The sequence below is a fragment of the Gorilla gorilla genome, chromosome 5 (assembly GCF_029281585.2).
Source record: "Gorilla gorilla gorilla isolate KB3781 chromosome 5, NHGRI_mGorGor1-v2.1_pri, whole genome shotgun sequence".
NCBI classification, from domain to species: Eukaryota; Metazoa; Chordata; class Mammalia; order Primates; family Hominidae; genus Gorilla; species Gorilla gorilla.
The window spans coordinates 131,944,334-131,959,700 of NC_073229.2; the positions used below are offsets into that span (position 1 = coordinate 131,944,334).

The 15,367-nt window shown below is 41.3% G+C and overlaps 1 protein-coding gene across 7 annotated transcripts in view; it reads right to left on the reverse strand.

Annotated features, from left to right (window-relative positions):
• SCML4 (Scm polycomb group protein like 4) overlaps positions 1-15,367 on the reverse strand; it is a 143,073-nt gene that overhangs the window by 60,169 nt on the left and 67,537 nt on the right. For 5 of the 7 annotated variants that reach the window (XM_055390717.2, XM_019028681.4, XM_004044477.5 and 2 more), the window contains one exon: positions 8,989-9,203. The exons of 1 other annotated variant lie outside the window; for it this stretch is intronic. In XM_055390717.2, the coding sequence (XP_055246692.1) occupies positions 8,989-9,144 (156 nt within the window). In that variant the 5' untranslated portion in view covers positions 9,145-9,203. Of the gene's footprint in view, positions 1-8,988; positions 9,204-15,367 lie in introns of those variants that run through there. One more of the 7 variants, XM_019028685.4, reaches the window with a different exon arrangement.

Sequence of the window (15,367 nt, forward strand, 5' to 3'; positions counted from 1 at the left end):
TTGTTTTTTTAATTATGTTCTCCTTCCTTTTCTTCCTTTCTGTTATGGACTGAATGTTTCTGTACCCTCCAAAATTCATACACTGAAGTACTAACACCCAATGTGAAGGTAGTTGGAGGTGGAGCCTTTGGGAGGTAATTAGGTTTACATGAGGTCATGACGGTGCGCCCCATGAAGAGATTCATATTCTTTTTTTTTTTTTTTTTGTATGTTTTTGAGACAGAGTCTCGCTCTGTCACCCAGGTTGGAGTGCAGTGGCACCATCCTGGCTCACTGCAACCTCCATCTCCCAGGTTCAAGCGATTCTCCTGCCTCAGCCTCCCAAGTAGCTGGGATTATGGGCACCCGCCACCACACCCAGCTAATTTTTGTATTTTTAGTAGAGACAGGGTTTCACCACATTGGCTAGGCTAGTCTCAAACTCCTGACCTCAAGTGATCTGCCTGCCTCTGCCTCCCAAAATGCCGGGGCTACAGGTGTGAGCCACTGCGCCTGGCCGGGATTAGTGTTCTTAAAAGAAGAGGAAGAGAGGCCAGAGCTTGCTCGCTGTCTCCACCATGTGAGGACACAGTAAGAAGGCAGCCATTGCCAAGACAGCCCTCACAGAACTGAATCCTGCTGCACCTTGATCTTGGACTTTAAATCCTCCAGAACGATGACAAAGTTAATTTCTATATTGAAGCCACCCAGGCTATGGTATTTTGGTATGGCAGCCCGAGCTAAGACACCTCCCCACCTCTATTTAAGGAAGACTAGCTTTGTCCATGTCCCTGCCCATAGTTTTCCTTGTGGACACATTTCTCCTTGGAACTCACATTCTTTCTTCATACAAAACTCCCTTGGGGTTCTGAGGAGATGCTCCAGGGGAACAAAGTTAGAAGACATTGAATAACTCACCATGTTTAACCACAGACTTTAGTCTAAAAACTTGCCTGCTGGAAATGCAAATTGGTTCCAATAACAAGAAGCTTGTGGCCAGTGACCTAATTCCATTCCTAGGAGTCAGCCTGTAGCTGGGTCTACTCGTACATTTTTCCTTCTGCACTTGGGGGAGGTATTAAACACCCAAGAGATGGAAGGGCTGGTACCTTTTGGCCTTGAGGCCTGCTTTGGTCAAATCTGGGATTCTAATTAAATAATCATTGCACTAAAACTTTCTTAGGAAAGTAAAATTACCCAAATAGAATAGATTGCCTTCATCACAGTGAAAGCAGAAGGGGATGCTTGGAGGTAGGAGTGGAATGGCCCACCCTTTCTTGTGCCTTTCAGAGATGCAAATGATGTGGGACAGGATTCAGATCCTATGGGTTCAGATGCTGGTCTGTATCCAGAGAGGGGCTGAGACTGGTGATGAGGTGGGGAGGGCTCCTGCTCTGCCTGAGGTGGGAAGGAATGGTTTCATTTCCTCCTCACCGAAGGAACCCAAGAGAGGAGACAATGAGGCCAGTATTCCATGGGTACCAGGAGAGATAAGGAAGAAAAAGAAAAACAAAAAAGTACTCTCTGATATGGTTTCACTGTGTCCCCACCCAAATCTCATCTTGAATTGTAGCGCCCATAATTCCCACGTGTTGTGGGAGGGACCCGGTGGGAGGTAACTGAATCATGGGGGTAATTTCCCCCATACTGTTCTTGTGGTAGTGAATAAGTCTCACCAGATCTGACGGTTTTACAAGGGGAAACCCCTTTCGCTTGACTCTCGTTCTCTCTTATCTGCCGCCATATAAGACATACTTTTCACTTTCCACCATGACTGTGAGGCCTCCCTGGCCACGTGGAACTGTGAGTCCATTAAACCTCTTTTTCTTTATAAATTACCCAGTTTCAGGTATCTCTTTATCAGCAGGGTGAAAACAGACTAATACACTACCCTTAAATAAAGTAGGATTCAGAAAAACATCTATCCATGAGAGTCATTTAACAGAAGCTGTCCACTATGGCCTGCAACACCAACAATCTTTAGTAGAAACCATACATTTCAAGAACTGCTTGGTGTGACTGGGTTTCTTACAGAAACTGGTGAGGGGGTCAAGTTCTGTGCATCAGTGGCAATGGGATCAAAACTGTCAGCCCAGCTGATGAGAATGGGGACATGGACCATCCGGGTACAGGCATCCTGAGCTCAGCAGAACTCTGATCCCCCAGGGGCTGGAGCCATCTTGTACTAGTCCATGAGAGAGGATTGTTACATCTTCAGGAGTATTGCAAGTGGATTGTTAAACACAGCCCTTATTAAAAATTATGAGGCAGAGGTTGCAGTGAGCTGAGATTGCGCCATTGCACTCCAGCCTGGGCAACAGAGTGAGACTCTGTGTCAAAAAAATTTTTTAAATAAAAATTACAGTATATACACTTACAAGTTAATAAAGTTTGTAGGGAGTCTCTGAACCTACTCTGGCTCAGGAGGCTGCCCCATTCACAAGTCGTTTTTTACTTAGTGAAATTAAACAAACAAACAACAAATAAATAAAAAGTTTATTAAAAACAAAAGTAATAAATACTGACAACTCATCACTTGCTAATTTTACGACTGCATCTGTATTTCCAAGGGTTTGCTGCTGTACATCTTTTTCCAAATCCATATTCAGGGATGTCACATTGGTGGCTCAATATTGGCCATGAAGGGAATATTTACACCTTAGAATCTGGGAAATGCTGTGAATTAGAGCTGTGTTGATTTATAGATTTTAAAAAATGATGGAGAAAATACTAAAAATGCAGATTAAACTTAAAAGCATGTCATGTCTATAGCTGTTACAATGTGAATAGCACAAAATACTTAAATTCTTTTTTGTCTTCAAAAACTATTATCCAATCCAGGCATGGTGGCACATGCCTGTAGTCCCAGCTGTTTGGGAGGCTGAGGCAGAAGGACTGCTTGAGGCCAAGAGGTCAAGGTTGGCCGGATGCAGTCCTCACACCTGTAATCCTAGCACTTTGGGAAGCCCAGGTGGGCAGATCACCTGAGGTCAGGAGTTCAAGACCAGGCTGGTCAACATGGTGAAATCCCATCTCTACTAAAAATACAAAAATTAGCCGGGCGTGGTGGTACATGCCTGTAATCCCAGCTACTCAGGAGGCTGAGGCAGAATAATTGTTTGAACCCGGGAGGCGGAGGTTGCAGTGAGCCGAAATTGTGCCACTACACTCCAGCCTGGGCGATAATGTGAGAGTCCGTCTCAAAAAAAAAAAAAAAAAAAAAAGAGTTCAAGGCTGCAGTGAGCTATGATCTCGCTCCTGAATAACCACCGCACTCCAGCCTGGGCAACATAGTATAATAAAACCCTGTCCAGATAAAAAACAAAACTATTATTGAATTTAGCAAGGAAGTCATTCTCAGTCTTGACAAACAAGGAAAGCTCTGACATAAGACCTCATTGTTTATGCTCATTTTACTCTTTAACATGAGTGAAAATAACAACTAACATTCATGTCAGAGCTACGCTCAGAGTGCCAGCTGTAAAACATTTACCAGCCTACCACTGCCTCAGATCCACCGCTGAGCCTCACCCCTGACCCCTGTTCCAGCCCTGGGTGCATGGGCATTGGGGGGTAGGCAACAGAAGACACAGGGGATACAGTCCCTACCCTAGGTGCTGCGCAATGTTCAACCCGAGGAAATGGCCCCTGCCTTGTGACTGTGTCATAATTTCCCCCACAGACCACAGGTAGCAATCCATACCTACCATCAGCAAGACAGGGACCCTGGAAAGAGGCACAGGAAGGGTATTAGGTAGCCACTCTTCCCATCTGTACTATTAAGCTATCTTTTTTTTTTTTTTGAGACAGAATCTCGCCCTGTCACTAGGCTGGAGCGCAGTGGCATGATCTCGGCTCACTGCAACCTCCGACTCCCTGGTTCAAGCAATTCTCCTGCCTCAGCCTCTCCTGACATGAATAGCTGGGATTACTGACACGCGCCACCATGCCCAGCTAGTTTTTGTATTTTTAGTACAGACGGGGTTTCACCATGTTGTCCAGGGTGGTCTCGATCTCCTGACCTCGTGATCCATCCACCTCGGCCTCCCAAAGTGCTGGGATTACAGACGTGAGCCACCACACCCGGCCTATTAAGCTATCTTTAATGTCTGTAATATAACTCCAAGCAATACAACATCTGGACTGCCACAGAACCAGTGATGCCAATTCAACAGTTCTAATGAAAACACGTTTAGAAAGAGGCTTTAAACAAATGTTGAGACAAACAAACGAAAACACTTTCTACTTAAGTTTGAATACTCAAGTTTCTACTTAAGTTCTCTTGCTTGAGATTTTTGTGAACTTGACTCTCTTGTGACACAGGGCAAAGAACACCTATTTTTTCAGAAAAAGAAAAAGGAAGAGAGAACAAAACAATCCAACGTACTGAAGGATTACAAAACATTGCATTTACCCATATTAATTAGAAAATTACTTCAGCAAGCGAATTTTCCAGTTAACAGAAGCCTGTCTTTAGGTACTCAACAGAAGCTGCTAGCTGTTCCCAAATATCCATTCTCCTTTCTTCCTTTAATAGTGGACTTCCTAAATTTTAGCTGATCACTCGGTAACCAGCACTGCGTTTCCTAGCTTCCCTTGTAGCTACGGGTGGCTGAGTGACTAACTGCTGGCCTGGGGAATGCAAACTGTAATGGATGTGCGACTTCGAGAATTGAGCCCTTCAAGGAGACAGGCGTGCCCTCTGCTAGCTCTGTGTTCCCATTCTGTTGTCTAAAACAGTGGGACAGTGGGACCTGGAGCAGCCATGTTAGACCAGGAGGTAGAAACTGTGTGTTAACAATGGCAGAACTGGCTGGGCCCGGTGGTTCATGCCTGTAACCCCAGCGCTTTGGGAGGCTGAGGCGAGAGGATCTCTTGAGCCCAGGCATTCAAGACCAGCCTGGGGAACTCGGTGAGACTTCATCTGTACAAAAAAAAAAAAAAAAAAAAAAGTAAAAAAGTAGCCAGGCATGGTGGCATGCATCTGTATTCCCCACAACTCAATTGCTTGACCTGGGAAGTTAAGGCTACAGTGAGCTGTGAGGGTGCCACTGCACTCCAGCCTAGGTGACAAGCAACAATACAGGAACAGCCTGGGTCCCCACCCCTTGGAGCCATCATACCAGCCTTCCCACACTTTAACATGAGAGAGAAATTAGCTTCTTTCTTCTTTAAAGCCACTGTTATTTAGCCCTTGTTACAGCAGCTGAATTTGTATCCCGAATGACACAATTACCAACATTTTAAGTCATTTTAACTATTTTGTTTTTAACATTTCAAGGATGATATCCTTTCTAGAACATGCCACACCTTTCTTAACTCATTAAACAGAGCAGACAGAACATCATTTCCTCTTTTTTGACTTGAGAAGCATAATTGCTATTCTGAACAATAATACAAGGCGATGGCTGAGGAGTGGAGGGCTGCTGCCTCCTGTGGGCTCGGTTCATTCATGCCTAAGTCCTGCAGTTTTTCTGCACTTCTTTCCTCTCACTCTCAAACTATCAAGGATCAAATAAGAAATACACACAAAATGTTTCCACCCGGTGCCTCAAACGTAAAAGTATTCAATAAATATTTTGTATGATTATGATTGCTATTAGTATTATTATTACCTTTTATTGGGGACAAACAGCTATTTTTCAAAACCCAGAACTTGTTTCTTCTGCTTAAATAAAAATCCCAACCAGGAAGACACAGAAGATTGAAATCCCACTATTAGAGGTATTATAACCAGCTGGCTCAACAGAATGGAAACTAGGATTTGTTCTTAGTGCAGCCCCCTCCGTTTCTTTAAAAATACCTTGGTGGTCTTTTTGGTCATGAAATGTAAGGAAAATCTACCTATTGATCTTGGGGAGTCTCTGAACTAAGGACCTCAACCAATAGCAGATGTTTCAAATGGAGAGGTAAATGCTCTGTTTGATCATGAACAAGGCTATTTTCTTGGTAGTCAGAGTATGGCTCTTCATAGAACATACGATGTTCAGAGGTTTTGCTTTCTTTGACCAGGGCAAGAAGGGGGCAGTAGCACCATAAAATGTGATACTCTTCCAGCTGTGAGTCTGCCCCAGTCATGTGGCTGCAAGCCTGGGGCCAAGAGGGAGATGGCCAGATGGGCCCTGGGAGGGGGCCTGACATATGAACTCTAGAGCATTGACACCTGACCGCCAGTGTAACCCTCCCTTATCTGCCTGCAATTCACTCATGTTATCCTCAAGAAGCAGTTAAGTGTCACAGCCTGTGTTACATGTTCTTGAGTCTTGAAGGGAGGTCTTGGACCAGAGAGAGTTCCCACATATGCACAGAGGTGATTGACAGAGCAGCTGGGGAAGCACCAGGCAAGAAGTGACAAACGTCAACCAGCATAGACTTGTTATACAGTCAACACAATGAGGCGTCCTCAGAATCTCCTGGAGAAGAGCCTGCCAAAGGCTCAGAAACATATGATTTTATTACGATGCTATTATTAACATCAATATATCATTGTAATAACGTTATTATTGATATAATAAAATTATGTTATATCTTATTTTATAAGATTGACATTATTGTATTATTTCTCTCTTGTTAGTATATTATCATCTCACTACAAAAGTTATTATTCTCCAGTGTCCAGCTGTGTATGGAGTCTTCTCCCCAAAAATACCTTCCCCTCCAAATCTAAGGCTACTAACCAGCTGTAATTGAGCTTGCAAGAAACATGTTAACAAAAAACGTAAACAAATTCTGATGGAAGGCCTGGAAGCATTTTCTTAGCAATGAAATACAAGATCTTTAAAAGTTAGACCAAGTAATATCTTACTTTGCTTGGTCAGGATTTTTTTTAACAACTTCTGGCTCCCCAACTGTGTCCCAGAGAGTTAAAATCATCAAATTAGTTGACATTTGGCAAATGGAGTGAAACTGTACAATTTCTGAGCTGGCTTCTTCACAATTAAAGTCCTGTCATTAATGGTAAAATGGGGTGTCCGGGTCTAGGAAATTGTCAAAATAAAACTGGGGAGATTAATAGGTTGCCAACTTTATTTTGCCAACTAAGACCATTTTTAAAAATTACTAAATCCTATTAACATACAACATTTAATAAAACAAAACATTTTACCACCAAGATAGTAGGAAGCAGATATTTCAGAATAAAGGATCATCCTTTAAGAGGAATCATTTGAACTTCATGAAGACTTTCAAATGGCTCTTGTTTTTCTTATGTCACCACGGATGGGTGGGAACTTCACGCAGAATGGCACCCGGTTTGGAACTATTATTCTAGAACATTATGCCCATAGCTTGGGAAGCTTTCTGGGAGTTGTTGGCCTAAAATAATTTCCATACATTTTCCTAAATATATGGGAAGTAGATTCAAGGAAGAGGAGTGGCCTACTTCCCATAAGAGAAACTCTATGAGGAAATGGGAAGAGACTGCCTGCTTTGGGCAGATCTCTGTATTATCAGCCAACCAACCCAAAGATTTCTTCCTGACCTGAGTTGTCTCTGAGTGTCATGAGTGCTGAAAACTACCCTTTTGAGGAGACAGGAAAATTGTGAAATCAGGTTCCTTTCATGGAATGAATTTTCCATTCTTCCTGGCCCCAGGAATGCTGAGTCTGTTGGTAATTTTCATTCTTGGGTCACAGCCTCCAGGAGAGTAGGAGAAAGGCCAAATAGGAGAGAGAAGTCTTCAGTATGTTTCTTCGGATCCTGGATTTGCTCGATGCATCTATAAACAGAAAGGCTGCCCTGCTCCAGCCCTCCAGATGCAATTCCCAGAAGCCAACAACTGCACAGTAGTGAGTGGGTAAGACTGGCCCTACGCCAGCTTCAGAGAGAGTTCTAAAGCTGGCATGCACATGAAAGAAAGGAGATTCTTGTTGTTAGAAGAACAACCAGTGAGAGAAGACTTTACCTCCTGAGATAGCTGAGTAAAAGCTTCTTTTACTAAAACCAATGACCCCACAATGACTTTGAGGAGCCTTCCTCCCACCTACTGGTTTTATTTTCCAGCATTTGGAAGAACTATGGAGAACCAAAGGGATAAAGATTGAATTCATTACCAACTCTTCCAGAAGCTCTTTCTACTGACCTGAAATAATTTCCATATATTTTCCTAAATATATGGGAGTTAATTGCCAATTTGCATTCTGGTTTCAGTATTCAGGTCTCAAGATGGAAACATAAGCCTTTATTTCACGAAAAATAGATAAAGGAAAACTTCTGAAGCTCATTTTCTAATGCCCGAAAGGTTTGTGAAGAACAAGTGCAACATTTTTTTCCTCTCTAGTAGCCTATTCAAAAACAACTAAGAGAAGCAGCCCTCCCTTGAGTTTGAGTTGGTTTATGATTGTGGTTACATCAGAGGATTTATTCTCCACCCCAGCCTCTCCAAATCACTGCTAATTCTTAAAAGGGTCACAGGAATGTAATTTTGCCTGATATGCCTCCTTGTAGCCAAACTCGACATCAGCACATTTTAGAAGTGGGAAACTAGGAATTATCACGCTGAATTTTCATTATGACTCTCTGTGTTGAGGTTCTGTTTGGGAAGACTTTCCCACGTCCTTTGACACTGGCCTGCTCACTTTATTAATTTAAATGTCTCAGGAACATCATCTGCTCCTGCTAAAATAAATGACAAATGAGTTCTGGAAAGTGGCTTCGAGATTTACCCTAGTAGGAGCAGTCAGGAGAAAGCTCAGTGTCTGAAACACTAATTTAGATGCAAGGTTTAATAATGTGTGTTTAGCGATGACCCTAAAATCTGCTCGCTCACAACTTTCCCCATCTGGTGTAATTTGCTTTCTCCACTTGGAAAAATGCACACGACAGCATGCATTGTGTGCCATGTTGTAACAGTGAGACCTCATCCGTCACGTACTTCACCGAGGGAGGCTTATTTCTCATCCCGTCTCTACCAAGCTCCCAACCTCTAGTGGCATTTTGCAGTGCAGGTCTGACCAAGTACCCATGCCCCAGCCCAATACCACTTTGGAGAAGGAGATGATGGAGCCGTACCTTGTACCCGGGTTTCCGCCCTCTTTTCTTTGGGATCTTCACTGCTGGTAAAGAGCCAGCTGAAGCAGAATAAAGGTTATGAACTGCCATCTTCATAGGCGTGGAGTGAAGTGAGGGTCGGCCTCGCTTTCTCCCCGGGATCCTTTGAGACTGCATTTCTGCTGGTGCCAGTCTTACAGAATGAGGTGACAAATCGCTCACAGGCAGAAGAGGTGCTAAGAATTAGTCCAGACACAAAGCAAAACAAAAACAGAAGGGTTTGTTTGGTTTGCAAGGCAAACATGATCCTGTCTGGTGATTTTGGCGATACCTACCACTTATTGGAGGGGAAGACCAAATATGAAGGAGCTAGGTACCACTAGATGCATTTACGATGCTGTTGGGCCTCTGGGGGAGTTAAGTGGTGTAATTTCAAGGATGTTGCATTTCCATGGGGCAAGTGAAGTAGGGAAGATACTGGCTAGGCAAAGAAAACAATAGTTTCCCAGCTCCAAACACAGCTGATAATGTCACCAGCAACAAAATTACTTTGTCTGTGTCTCAGTTTCCTCAGTTAGTTCAACTTTGAACTGTTTTAACAATAATATTAAATAAACAAAGCCACTCTCTCATGTTCACTCCTATCTCTTTGCTTGAGTTATAAATTGTCATGATCTCTTTTTCTCTTGAAAGAAATTTCAGAAATTTAAATTTATCAAATCAATTGTATGAAAGTTGATGATGTCCCTGTATCAAAATGTGGACAGAGATTTACATACAGGTATGTTCATTTTAACATGATTTGTTCATTTTAACATGATTTAGAATTGCAAAATTAAAATGGATGCAACCCAAATAATAAGCAATAGGAGAATACTTAATATCTGCAGAATAAAACAATCAACTAGTTAAAAGCCTTTAATGACACTTTTTGAACAACATGATGTTGAATAAAAAAAGCATCACACATTAAAATGACCTCAACTATGCAAAAAATGTGTATGGTAAAAAAGTGGAAGGAGACATGCTAAAATGCCACCAAGGCAAAGATGGCAGGATTATGGGTAATTGTTCAGCATGTACAATCGTTTGTACAGATACCACACATACTACAATAATCTTAGCATGGCACTAAAAATATGAATAATAAGGCCGGGCACGCCAGGCACACTGACTCATGCCTGTAATCCCAGCACTTTGGGAAGCTGAGGCTGCTGGATCACTTGAGCCTAGGAGTTCGAGACTAGCCTGGACAACATAGCGAAACCCCATCTCTACTAAGAATACAAAAATTAGCCGGGCTTGGCTGCCCATGCTACTCGGGAGGCTGAGGCAGGAGAATTGCTTGAACCAGGGAGGCAGAGGTTGCAGTGAGCTGAGATCGCACCACTACATACAAGCCTGGGTGGCAGAGAAAGACTGTCTCAAAAAAAAAAAAAAAAAAAAAAAAAGAATAAGCTTCTCAGGTAGAATTGCCTAAACCTTGAAGCAAGAGGTAGTTGATCAAACTTGATTCAAAGAACATAGTGGTATCATGAGCTCAGGGGTCAGACTTCCTGGAATGTTCAGGAATGTGATGAGTGAGGCAGAACTTTAGACTTTGATTCAGGGGTGATAAAATTCATTTTTAAGGATTAGTGGTACCTTACAGTGGAAATGAGAGGCTTTTGCCCAAAAGCTTGTAGAAGAAGTTGGGGAAGACGATGGGCACAGTCCCTACACCCTGGCCTGGGCCTTGTCTACAAGGACAAGATTGCTCTGCTCAGGACAGAAAGTATAAAATAGTGGAAGTTCTTAAAAACGTGATAGGAAATATTGGGTATCCTTTATAGATTTAAGGTCACTTTGTTAATTTTCTGAATATGAGCAGTATTCTATCAATAATCTTGATTGTTCTTGGAAATACCATATGTAGTAAATAGAATTTTAACGTATAAATTTATTTTTTGAATGCACTGTTAAACAGAAAACAATACACTGTTAGACAGACAAGGTGTTTTGGATATGAATTTTTTTTCTGTTCTTGTGAGTTTAAGAAAAATACTCGGTCTCATTGATTCTAAGAAGCATATTTTTCATATATTAACATCTCTGAAATCAGGGTGCACCCTACAGTGTGTCAGAATTCCATAGGGAGCATTTTTTTTTTCTATCTTAGTAGTACATAAAATAATGACAGGTGATATAACTAAAGGTATCTTAAAGTCAATCAGTTAGGATGAGGGACTATAAGCTCATTAACATGTGAACAAAAAAATCATCCTACTTCTAGACTTAGTGCCAATAAATATGCTCCACAGTGCAAATAAATATCCAAAATATTTGTTTTCCAAAAAGAGGCTACTAAAAACATTGAAGAACCACCAAATTTATTTAATAAGATTTTCGCTATATGAAAGTTGGTCCGAGTCTAATTTTGAACTATTCTCATCAAGTTTCTGCTTCTTCCTTATTATTTCTATAGACTTTAAACTCAGGAATTATTTTTTTCCTAGTTTAGGACATGCTTCTCTGCTTTACTACTTTGTCTTTACTGAGGAGTAAAGACAACTTATCCAGTAACATCAAGATCCAAAATCAACAAGAGAAAACCCATGATCAGGCTGGGTGCGGTGGCTCACACCTGTAATCCCAGCACACTGGGAGGCCGAGGCAGGCAGATCACCTGAGGTCAGGAGTTCCAGACCAGCCTGGCCAACATGGGGAAACCCCGTCTCTACTAAAAACACAAAAAATTAGCTGGGCATGGTGGCAGGCGCCTATAATTCCAACTACTAGGGAGGCTGAGGCAGGTTGCAGTGAGCTAAGATCGCGCCACTGCACTCCAACCTGGGTGTGACAGAGTGAGACTCCATCTCAAAAAAAAAAAAAAAAAAGAAAGAAAGAAAAGAACAACAAATCAACACTCACACGAAAACATCTACAAGCATTTAGGCAAGATAAACAGGTCATTTACAGTGGAAAGAATAAACAGGCCAGTTCACTTCAGCACCATCAGCCAGAAGATAATGGAGTCACCATGGTGGCATTTTTTTCCTATTATTTATAGTTGTTGACACACTTGCACCCACCACAGGGCCTTTGCATTTGCAGTTCCCTTTGCCTGGAATGCTCTTTCTTCCCCCTCTAGTCCATGCCTCTCCTTCCTCAGTTAACTCAAGGAAGCTTTCTCTGACCCCGCTAGGGTTTCCTGAGCTTAGAGTTCCTCAACTGAGACACAAACCCACTGCATGTGCAGTATCCACCATGGAGCTTGAACAAGGGAAGCCCATGAGAACATGAAGTTGTGTGACTTGCTGTATCTCTGACCTAGGAGCTATCTGTCTTCTGCCAGCATCTGTGACACCAGGGCCGGTTAATTTGTTTGCTGTCAGAGAGGGTAAAATCTCAGACCCTTCACAATTCTTCATATAGATTTCATAAGAAGTAGAAAGATTCCAATGAAGGAAATAATATTTCTTAAAATTTTGCTAATGTCCTTAAATAAGATTTGAATAAATAAGATTATTTTATTTTGGGACAGATGGGTATTTTTAAAATATAATTTTAATTAAATGCAATCACATTAAAAATCCAAACTGACTTTAGAAAAAGAAGGGCAAAACAAAGTCTAGTGAGGAAGATTTGCCCTCCTAGTTATTAAAATGTGCTATAAATCTCCAATCATGGCAGCAGTATGGTACAGGAGTAGCAATTGGGTCAATGGAAAAGTTAGTCCAGAAATTAAATGTATATTAAATTTCCATTCAAAAAATTTAGGAACATTTCACATCAAGACAGGAAAGCGCAACAAATGATTTATGGACAACTGGCATTTAGAAATAAATAAAATTTTACCTATATTTAAAAAAATATTTTTAGAAATTCCCAACACTTAAATATACATAAAAAAAGAAACATTAAAAAGTCCTAAAGACAATATAAGTCAACATTTGTATGTTCTCGGAATGGGGATGAGCTTTTTAAGTACTGGATATTAGAAAACTTGGGAAGCAGAACTAGAAAGATTGATAGACATGACCACGTAAAACTCAAACGCTTTCATAAAGCAAATGTTAAATCATAAAAAAGATTGAAAATAAAACTAAGGAAACTATTTGCTACATATGGGAACAACAAAAGGTTAATACAAAGAACTGTGAATTATAAAAATACTAGGTTGGTGCAGAAGTAGTCACAGTTTTTACCATTGAAACTAATGGCAAAAACCGCAATTACTTTTGCACCAACCCAATAAAAGTGAAACTCACTCCCCCAATACACACAATAGAAAATGAGCAAAGGATACAAAAAGACAAGCAGGAAAGAAGGAAGGAAGGAAAGAGGTGAATTATTACAAGAAAAGATTCTGCACTTTATTGCCAACTCCCCCAAAAAGTAAATTAAGGTATCATTTGTCGATTGCCAGATTGATAAATGTGAAAAACCCTGACAATACTCATGTTGGTGAGGGGCTGATGCAATGGGCACTCTCATTGATTGTTGGCAAGGGTACAAATTGGCTAGCCTTTCTGGAGGACAATTTGAAAAGCACGTAAAAATTTACACAGTCACACCTCCTAATCCAACTGTATCACTCCTGAGGATTTATCCTAAAAAAAGAATCTGACAAGAGCACAAAGATATATGGCCAAGGATATTCTTTGCAGCATTCTTTATAATAGTGAAATACTGAGAGCAATCAAAATGTCCCTCAAAACAACAGTGGTTTCGCACATTATTTCACATTCATAAAATGAAATATTTGTATATATATATGTACATATACATGCATATGTGAAGATTGCAAAATAGCATATATACTTTGATTCTCTACATATATTTTATGTATATAGATAAAGATAAATCTGCACATGTTTAAGCATAAAAAGGTCTGGGGAAAGTAATCATCAAAAGGCTGATGACAATTGTGTCTGGGCAGGAAAATACTAAAAGATGCTCTTTCTTTCCTCTTTGTACACTTTTGCATTGTCTGAATTTTTTTTTTTTTTTTTTTTTTTTTTTGAGATGGAGTCTTGCTGTGTTGCCAGGTTGGAGTGCAGTGGCACAATCTCGGCTCGCCGCAACCTCCGCCTCCCAGGTTCAAGCAATTCTCCTGCCTCAGCCTCCCAAGTAGCTGGGATTACAGGTGCTGGCCATCACGCCCGGCTAATTTTTGTATTTTTAGTAGAGATGGGGTTTCACCATGTTTGCATGATTGGTCTTGAACTCCTGACCTCGTGATCTGCCCACCTCGGCCTCCCAAAGTGCTGGGATTACAGGCGTGAGCTGCCACGCCCAGCCACATTGTCAGAATTTTTAAAATCAGAATTAGAAAAATAGGATAAAGAGAAAAATAAGCAATGAATGGATGATTCTTATTTTCTGAAAGTTTCTACTGAAAATTTTTGCTTCCTGGAATGGCCTTTTGTTTTCTTGTTTTCTAACAGTTTTTGTTCTTGAGCCACAGAACTTCAGTGGCTACTATGTTGTTCCAGAGCTAAGAAGCGCATCTATAAACAGATGATGGACAGGAGTGTTTCACCAGACCCCAGAAAGTAGCAGCTTGCCACCATCACCCTCCTTGCCACCACCTCCCCCTCCTTGACACCACCTCCCCACAGGTGGCAGCTGGGCCACTGCTCTTTTCCCAGATTCCCCCATCTCCAAAGACCTTCAAAGACCTCAAATGCTGTCCAAAGATATTCTACCCATAGATACATAATTTAACACATCCAAATATATAAATCAGGCTGGGTACAGTGGCTCACACCTGTCATCCCAGCACTTTCAGAGGCTGAGGCAGGCGGATCACTTGAGGTCAGGAGTTCGAGACCAGCCTGGCCAACACGGTGAAACTCCCATCTCTAATAAAAATACAAAAATTAGCCAGGCATGATAGCATATGCCTGTAGTCCCAGCTATTCGGGAGTTGAAGCACAAGAATCACTTGAATCCGGGAGATCACACCACTGCACTTCAGCCTGGACAACAGAGTGAGCAAGACTCTATCTCAAAAAAAAAAAAAAAATATATATATATATATATAAATTGAGAATGCCCAGGATCCTGGAGGGATATATGAAACCTCTGAATTTTTCTGCTTTCAATTGTGGACTTCAGTGCAGTGAATACTATCTCAGTTCAGGTCAGATTTGAAAGCCATCTTGAAGCACAGTGCTTTAGTAGTCATTAAAAGAGTCTGTCCCTAAAACATCCTAGTCATCAACTCTCTAAGTCTCCAAGTTATAACCTTTAAACAGTTGTCAAATCCTGGCCTTGAATATTAAATCAAGTGATTTTCCGCTGGCTTCCTAAGTCTCCCTCTTCTTATCAAGCCAAGACTTGGCTAGAAATACTACCACGGAAAGCAAGAGTAACTAAGATCTGTTCTATTAATTTGGAATGACATTTTACATGT